Genomic DNA, 9,703 nt, shown 5'->3' on the forward strand with positions numbered 1-9,703 from the left:
AAGTCAAACTATCAGCTTCACCTCCTCAGAGGTATTCTTCCTTTCCTCACTTTCCCCTAGAAATTCACAGTCTCCAGAGCTCTGGTCCTCTCTAGGCTGGACCACTGCAACAGCCTCTTCCTAAATCTGCCTGCCTCTACACTCCGACCTCTACAACTTATCCAGAACAGGACTGCAATAATTGTCCTTGGCCTCAAGCCCAGGGATCGTATCTCTCCAGGACTGAAATCTCTGCACTGGCTCCCAGTGGCTGTGAGGATTAAGTTCAAAACCCTATGCATTGTCCACAAGGCCCTCTGGGGACTGGGGCCTCAATACCTTCAACTCTCTCTTCTGGAAGCACCTCAAGACCTTTATCTTTGCTTCTGCTTTCTCTCCTCCTCTCCCCTGCTGATGTCCTGACTGCCCCACGCACTGGTCACCTGGCTACCCTCTGAACTCAGGCCCAGGCTTCTGCATGTTCAGTTGCCCTTGCACTGAGCCTGGGGTCCCGCAGCACTTATGGTCTATATCCGCAACTCTACAGTCTCTCCTCTCTGCACTTATAAGCCACTCGTTGGCTGCACTTATTGAATTGCTTGCACTTCTCCCACCCCTATGGCACTTCTCCTCTTCCACTTCCCTGCATGTGCACGATCTGAATGACACAAGGACTAGTAAGATCGTTGTTTATCCTCCCTCTGTTTTGCCCTCCTTGGCTTGTCATGCCTAGAAACACTTGTATACAGTCTTGCTAAAAATGCCCTATCATATCATATTTAATCACAGTGGTTTTTCCAGAGATCTATCAGTATCAGAGAAATATGTTCGTGTTTTAGAATGCTTTGAATGTTGATGTTACCCCTAAGAACCCTATTTGTTTATTGAGTTATTTAGACATTTTGTTTATGTTGCCTCACAGCCAAAACAAGGTCACTGCCTGCTTTGCGGCTGGTGTTAAGGTGAAAGCTTGGCCTCATCTTGATTAGCTGCTGTGATTGTCTGATTGGAGGATGCGTCATTTTGTCTGGAAAGATGGACCACGAGCAACCAATGTAATGTCCAGTTATTGGGGCACACTCTTTTCATGATGGATGGCCTATGGTTGGTGGCAGAAGAACCTATGTTTCAGTGCCTGAGCCTACACAAATGAGGATCTCTAAGACATAGGATGATTTCCAGTGCAAGCAGAAACATGAACTCCAAGACCTGTCTTTACCACGTACTGCTATCAGCCTTGTGCCTAGAGGAGTGATGTGTTTAACTGGGGCGCTGTGTTTAGCTGTGCCCCAGAGAGAGTGCAGCAAGTACCCCCTGCTCACCTCCTCGTCCCTAATATTTAAACATAACATTTCTGATAAATCTCAACACTTTTACAGCTGAGTCAGAGGTTTAGCACTAAAAGACATTTGTGTTAGTTTATACTACATCAAATATCATACCCAATAAATTCACACAGATGTTGATTGCTGGCTCTAGATATTTGATTTTAGGCTATTCAAATGGTGTATTCCTTCCTGTTTTACAATGTTAGGCCATTCCTGAGAATCCAAAGAGACTGACTCACAAAGTCGTTTTTCTGAGTAATATTGCTCCTGGAGAGGGATATTTGATTCACAAAGAAGTTACTATGAGTGACTCTGAAGTTACTCTTAGTAATGTTGCCTTACTCCTGAGTTACTAGAAGTAAGTCAAGAATAAGACAATAGTCACGTCATACCAGGAGACACTCATAATACCCTCTTTCTGAGTTGGCCCCAAAATATGCATTCATTCAATTTTTGTAATAATCTTCCATGACCCCTTCTCTAAATCTTTTCTTTCCTTTGTTTTCTTCTGGTCATCTAGTATTACTGCTGCAAGAAAGAGGAGTCTGAAGAGGATGAAGAGGAGCCAGATTTTGCGGTCCACTCTCGTTTCCCACCGGTCCACAGCAACAGGAACATAGCGCTGGCCAATGGGCCGTCCCTCTACTCCTCGCCATACATCCAGAAGCACTCCCACTCCCATACACACTGTAGGACCATCTGCCCCACCTGCCCGCAGTATGATCCGCCGTTTTTCCTACAGCAGCCTGAAGAGGTCCGCAATGGCGGCGACCGCGTCAACTACAAAACCATCAGCCAAGAGGAGATTGAAATGCCGGTGAACCTCACAAACCTGCAGGCTCTGAACCCTAACCGGCTCTCCGCAATGCGAGAGGCCTTCTCGCGGAGTCGCAGCATAAGCACTGATGTCTGAGTGCCCCACCCCCCTCGACCCTCCACTGCTTGCAATAGACCTGCACCTAGGCAGGCTCACCACAGACTAAAAGCCCACCACAAACTTGTGTACAGTCCCTCACCTCCCCGCCGTGGCTTTTAGTAACAATTATTCTCATATAGGGGAGCAATTTGAAATTTATTGAAGAATTGTTTAAAGTTATGAATGTATTTATACATTATATTTACTATAAATATACAAAATATTAGTTCACAGTTTCAATGTGTATCAGTGTGAGGCTTGTTTCACTACGAAAGTGTGGGAACTTCCACTTGTCTAAATGTAGCTTTTAACAGATTATAAGAAGTGCTGGGTGGGATTGTGTCTTTTTACGAAATTATGACTGTGATGGTTTTGATACAGAATTGTCTCTTTTTTATGTTGATCTATGCGTAATCGTAGGATAGTTCAAACTCCTTAGGATCACTGCACTAACAAGCCACCAATATGCTGGTCCCTGGGCACACTTTCAGGGGAGAGGCAGGTGGTGGGCACAGTGGGCAGTGTCCAGGTGGGTGAACACACATTATGGGGTCTAGCTCCACTGACACCAGCAGATGAGAAACCATTGGCAGCCAGGGAAACAGGTTATTCCTGATTTATCAGCACCGCCATTGGCCTGAGGCATTGGCCTGAGGGGTTTCAGACTACATGCTAAAGCTGCAATTCTGAAACCAGGCATAAGGGTGCTCATGCGCGCTGCCGCACACAGGAAATACCTGCTTCCACCTGAGAAGCGCTTCTTCTCCTCCTTTGAAATTATCAAATGCTGCCTGTGTACATTGAGCCCACCTGCAACTAACCATCTCAAGCTCAAATGATACAGAGAACGATCAATGATGCTAAAGGTGCAAAACCCCTTGCCTTTCCAGAGGTATTTATTGCTGAACTATACCAGAGCCTTTTCCCATAAATGAATGGAGTATGTTGGCAGCTTCTAAGTGTGCATAAGTTAGGGACTGAACTGAATTTTGTTGTATTTTGAAAGATGTCACGTGTCATTGAACTGCCTACTCCCCCCTCCTTTTTGTGCATTATCTACAAGAAGAGAAAAGGCTGTTTTTGCAAAGATCGAACTATTTTGTGTTTTTTCTTCGCTACGAGGAGGGACCCTAGTGGTCTCAGAGCTGTAGTTCAGTCTGCCGCTGTTCCTCTGAGCTCTAACCTGGCGCGTGTTCTGTGCGACTGACACTGAGGAAATACTGCAGCGCTCCGAATGCCCCAGAAATGAGCTGACAACTTGTCTTCCAGTAACTCTTTCAAAGTCAGCGACTACCCCACCACGCTCCGCACACAAGCACACGTCCACAGAGTGCATGACATTCATCGTCAGGGCTTTCCAACGGCGCAACTAGGTGGCCACTTATGGGTACCGAAGCAAAGGGACACCAGCGCCAGATTGACCGCCCAAGCAGCCAATGCACCCCACACAGACTTGCAAACAGGGAAGGCCGGGTTACCGCCCGGGTGTCATTAGCCCCAGGGATTGCAAAAGGATAGAAACAAGCAATTGTGGAGACAGCTGTAGAAATTGGTCATCTAGTCTGCTTGTCTCATCCATATATTACAACATAAGGCATGATCTGCAGGGATGTTAAAATGCGCGCGCGTGCAATATTATTTCCTTTGCATTCTCTCCATTATTTTAGATTTGATTCTATTTGGACTATAGCAGCGCCGTAGCCACACTGCATAAACCGTGATTACATCTCCTTGATGAACCACTCAAGGAAGGTTTTGTCCTCTAATCGGCAATACCCCTGGTCCACCCCACCACCCTCAATATGGCTTCTCCATATGTTAACATTGTGCACTAAATATGAAGAACCAGGCTTTAACCTGATAAATTAGATCAGCATTCTGATGATTCGCCACTAGATGTCGCTCTGGGATGTCAATAAGCATCGTTCCTTATCCCGGTAAAGCAGCGGCAGTGGATTCGTAATTGTAAACCCTGCTGACTCTACTGGGCACTTTAACTCATCTAACCCGCACCGTTAAACGAAGTGAACGTTCGCTTTTTCAATTTGCCTTCAGAACAATGTACAAAGTGGTGACTTCTTAAACGTTGGAATATCTACCTTTTTCAGCTCTTGGATGTGTTGTCTCTTACCTACCTTGTTCGCTTTTTTAAATAGACAAAAACAATGGTACGTTTCCTACAAAGAACAGTTCTAGTGCGGCTTAGTATCCTGTTTCACCTATTTCTCCTTCCCTGTGAGAAATGTGATTGTGTTGGGAACACGTCATCACTATCGACCAAGATTCACCCCCCCACCCCCAAAAAAAGATATACAAATATCTTTGAACAAAGCATCAAACCCACAATTGTTTGGAAACCAAACAAAACATGTCTGGGTTCACACAACAAAAAATAAAACTTTGCTTTAAAGAGGAACAAGCAACTGTTCTGTGTTTCCACTGAGGGGGTTTTCGATGTATTTTTATTTTATTAATTTATTTGTATTGCGCCAGTAACTCGCAAATTCGGGGCGCAGAGATAAGAACACAAAGGACAAGAAGTAGGCGGAAGACATAACACAGGACATTAAAATAATAAAACAGAGATGAGAAGGAATGGCTTCTTGGCTTTACTTAAAGATGTGCGTTTTCAGTAGTTTACGAAAACATAGTTTGATTCCAATCTTAGCTGAACTGGGAGGTTGCTCCATATGCCAGCCAATGATACGGGGAAGGATTTGCCTGCACCGTTTTTGTAGAGTTTTCATAGTCAGAAAGGCTTGTGGCTTGAGAAATCATGATTATAAACCCTTTCATTGGTTTGAGGATTGGCAGGTTTTCTCCAGGACATCACAAATCAGTGGTCCCTATTTAGTACATGTGATTTCAAAACTCTGCAAACCCTCTTTCTGTGGTGCAGGAGAACGTCCCTATTGAACATCTGAGCAACTGCAGTGCTCCCAATTCCCCAAAACACGTAAATCAGCTTGGTGAGAAATCTTGGCCTTCCCTTCCACACGTTTGCTGGCCACACCCAGATAAGCCTGTTTTTGTTCTGCAGGAAGGTTTCTTTCAAGAGACCTTGGCGTTGTGGGTGCTGGGAAGGTGTGTGGTGAGGGGGTTTGAGGGGATGTGTAGGTGGAATGGGAGATAAGCACTGAAAAAAGAAAACAAACACTTGGCCTTCATTCACGAATAGCAGTAAATGGATTTTTTTTATACAAACTGAGTATTTCCATGGGGTGCGGGGGGGGGGGATTCTGAGAAATGTATGGAAGCTGTGGCTTTTAAAGCATGTATAACGCGCAATATTGGTCAAAACCAGCAATTGCCAAGTGCACTAACTTATCAAACTGCCCCACATTTTCCAAGCAAACCACCGACCTTTGACCCACACAGCAGTCCACGTTTACCTGTTTCTAGCTCTTCGGAAATGCTCCTAATTGGTCATTAGAAGCCTGGGCACAGGTGGAAGTAGGGGGAGGGTGTGGCAAAATTAGGAAGAAGCACCATGACCTCTAAACCAAGTGCTGATGCAAGGATTTATCTACCTTTTCCACTTACGCCACTTTTCCCCACTACCCCAACCAATTTTTGTTCACCAAATTTCACAAGTTTAAAAAAAGTCCAATGTTCTCCTTAAGCACAATCTACAAGATCAGTGATGTTTTCAAAATCACATGTTTCTTGCCATATGACCTCTGGCACATCCTGGCCTTCACCCTTCCTCATGTCATTGTATTGTATTTGGGTACCTGGTTAAATCACTCGGCTCCAGCTTTCCCGAATACCAGGTTGAGAAACCACAAAAAGTTGCTTGGGTGATTGCTTGCGTGAAAAGAAGACTTTTTCTCCTGACCTGCAACACTGCCACTGACGCCACAATTGAGTGTGGCTGAATTTAGGCATCTTTTGCTTTTCCTATAGATGTTAATCTTCCAGCTTTCCCAAGGGGTCTACACAGAAAGCTTCCGCTTACAATGCGGATCCTGCTCTTTTTCGCCACCTTCACGGTCATTGGCGAGGTGGTGACTACTGTTTCGGCACAGTGACACCTAAGTTCTCTATCCAGCTTCATCTTGATATTATAATCAGGGCCAAACAGGGCTTTAAAGTCCTGAACTGAAACCGCAGTGGGAATCTTTAAAATAATGTATCAAATCAGTCACATTCCATCAAACTGGTTTCACAGCTGGCAGCATAGTCTGGAACTCGCTTCCTGTTGATCTAAGAAAAGGTGAGAATCATAATACTTTCCAACACCATTTTGAATACATTATGATTCTAACCTTTATCAGTAGGTGATACTTGGTTTTGTATGTGACACGCCATGAGGCTACTCCAGTGAAGACAGCTGCACTCCATGAATGCCGGATAACATGTCATAATAAACTGTTATAGACCCCACGAGACAGGAAAGGTCAAGGTGCTTAATTTTCTTTGTTGGTGGTTAGAATCAGTACAAACCAGTTTGAACGAGAGATACCTATTGGTATAAGTAAGGTCAGATCAATTTAACTATGAATAACAACAAAATTAGAAAGAAAAATACAATTAAAACAAATATAAACCATGGCAAATTAATTGAAAAGAGAGAATGCTGCCAAAAGTCCAAGCCAAAACAGATGGACTTGTCTATTTCAGCCACTCAAATCAATATAAGAATCTTTCAAATTATTTTGAGATTCAATTAAAAGTATTCAACCCAATTCAAGCTCCCATTATTTAGATGGGTTTCAAGCAATGTCATCTTGCTCGCCATCCTAATTAGATCATCTTATGCCCGCTGGAGCTTTATCCCCAATACATTTGCTGAAGCAGTGCACCAGAAGAACATCAATTGCGTAGAAGACGTTTTCAGTACAGTAAGAAGTAAAGAAAGATAATATTAGTCCAGTCACCATTAGTGGCCAGCTGGATCAACATGATACAATATCCAGTATGAAAGTAGGATCTAATTAAGACAAATAAAATAACATTATGAACTCATTTGTGGATTATCATACCATAAAACCTCAAAAGGAGGCATAGGCAAACTGCAAGTGCACTCTATGCTCAGTAATCCCATCATGCATTTCAAATCAGCAACACTGGAACACTCAAGTAGACACTTGCTAAATTGAATACATCAATAAAAAAAAGGGATGGATTTGGTAAGGAAGCCCAAAATGTCTAACTAAAATGCCACCAAAAACAAATGACAGGTGGAATGAGGTGTCAAAGGGAATTCACTTTAATGCACCCATGACGTGATTGTAATGCGTTAAACCACTGTAATTTAATTCCACATCACTTGCCCACGGGTTTGTTTATTCCAAAGACAGTGTGTAGAATTAGCTAACGTACTTTGTTAAGACTCAAACGAAAAACAAAACAAAAAACAAATGTGCTAAATTAAACAACACTTTGAAGACACTAAAAGAAGATGGTATTGGGCTCTTGCATACATAATGCAAGCAGAGGCTGGTCCCAATAAATTCCTTCAATCCAACATTTTCATTGACTTTTCTCCACCCATCTCTCATGAATTCCGCTAGAAAATCAAACCCATGATTCTTGAGACATTCCCAAAGATGAGATCTTTCTCTAGTATCCAGATGACCAAGGCCTTTAAAAGCATTACTTTACCGTAACAGGTCTCATAGTCAACAAAGTTCAAACATCGGTCTCTTAAGATGTGAACATGTAAGACAATTTAAGAAGAGCAATCTCACCCCTTCTGAAAAAATATAGATGGCCCCAATAAAGCTAAGTTAAATACTTACTAATCTATAACCTTAATTATATCAAATTAGCAGCCACTGCTATGCTGCACACATACACATAATGTTCTTGTCTCTTGTGTGGCCCTTCCTTGTCTCACTGTTATATGTGTGTTTCATTTTTGCCGTCTACGTTTTAAAACATTTAAATTGTTTTAAATATAATTATTGTACATTTTCATTTCTGATTGCAAAGGCAGAAAGTTCAAATGTGAAAATTAGGGTGGTGAAGGGAAGTAATGGAACAACCTTTTGTGGATGGAGAGGGTGAACTGACAGGTATAGTTTTTCTAGGTCAATTTGACAGCATTGGCTTCAATATTCTTCTGGAGAAATTGTGAGAGGCTGTGGCAGTTTGAAGCGAATACCTGTAGCCCTTTATTTTTGATGGGATGCCACTAAAACTCTCTATTGGAATTTAAGTTTAACCTTCATTCTGCTGGCCTGTGTAGTTGAACAAAGTGCCTCTATTTTCATATTTGTATCGTGTATTTGACCACTGATTAGGTTTATTCAGATTTGTGGTCTGGGTTATTGGTTTTGTGCTGAGGACTTCCAGTCACTCGAGAGGAGGGCGCGGAATGACTCTCAATATTCTCAGGGAACAACTGCATGGCTGTTTATTGTGGCGTTAAGCCCCCGTTCCAAGGGCTGGAATGGGGCCATTACCCCCCGTTCCAGCACTTTTAACGGGGGCTTAAGGACATTAGCACCCCGGCTACCAAATCGGTAATCCAGGGTGCTAAAACAGGCTTTTCCTTCATTCAACTGGAAGCCGTGCACGTTCCATTGAACAAAGGAAAAACCTTTACAAAGATGGCCACCATGGAAAGGGAAGGCAGGGCTCCATACGGAGCCCCTCTTCCCCTTCCTTGGCAACCCGTGGGAGGCAAGGGGAAGGAGTGGATGCTGAAATGAGGTAAGTAGGGGGGATGGTAAAAAATAAAGGGGGGGCGGAGGGTGGGGGCAGATGGTGTTGGGGAGAGCCAGCCGTCAGGTGGCATGGAATGCAGACTTTCACCCACAGTTCAAACCCGTTTTCCTAGCCACCTGATTGGCTGGCACCCCCTGCCAGGGTGCTAATGAAGATTATGGCTTGAATGAACATCAACTAGTCAGAAAGCAGAGGGCTCGAGAGTACAGCGGTTATTCATCTGGGAGAACAACGCCATTTTAGGGACCCTTCAGTTGACCAGCCCCTCTCATAACATTTGGAGAACCGTTATCAGTGGTCAATAGCTGCCAGCTTTGATTTGATGATTCGAGGGTTACATTCCATATTTATGTTAAAATACAGTATTTGACCATCCCAAACTGCTCGACAGATTCTAGTTTGGTTAGCATTCTAACAAATAACTGTAAACATTGCGGAACATCCAGGGTGGACTGGCTTGCCTTGCTCTGATCATCAAACCAAGAGTGCATGTTGCACCTCTGCTGCCAGTCACCCTAGGATTGTTGTTGATGGTGTTCCATTTGATTCCCAAACCCAGTAAAACACCTTCGTTTGCAGGAATTACATTGATCCTTTTCTTATAAAAACATGATACCAAATACAAAATTAAAGAATGAGGGGTTGTAGTCTGACACTTAAGGGAGCCCGGTGCCTCTGTAGCTCTTACAGATGCCCACTGCTCCTTCTCTCTTTAACCAGAAAACCAATGATCTACAAATCATCAAGCATGTTTGTTGTCAATAAGGGCTACCAAAAAGAAAGCAAACTCAGAATAAAAACTCGA

General features: G+C 43.4%; 1 protein-coding gene across 1 annotated transcript in view; it reads left to right on the forward strand.

Moving 5' to 3' along the window:
• Positions 1-8,886, forward strand: part of FAM163B (family with sequence similarity 163 member B) — a 528,280-nt gene extending 519,394 nt beyond the window's left edge. Inside the window, exon 3 of the mRNA XM_069609631.1 lies at positions 1,828-8,886. Coding sequence (XP_069465732.1) covers positions 1,828-2,220 — 393 coding nt within the window. The 3' untranslated portion in view covers positions 2,221-8,886. The remainder of the gene's footprint in view (positions 1-1,827) is intronic.
• The last annotated feature ends 817 nt before the right edge of the window (positions 8,887-9,703 follow it).

This window comes from Ambystoma mexicanum, chromosome 8, assembly GCF_040938575.1.
Source record: "Ambystoma mexicanum isolate Mex_15411 chromosome 8, UKY_AmexF1_1, whole genome shotgun sequence".
Taxonomy (NCBI): Eukaryota; Metazoa; Chordata; class Amphibia; order Caudata; family Ambystomatidae; genus Ambystoma; species Ambystoma mexicanum.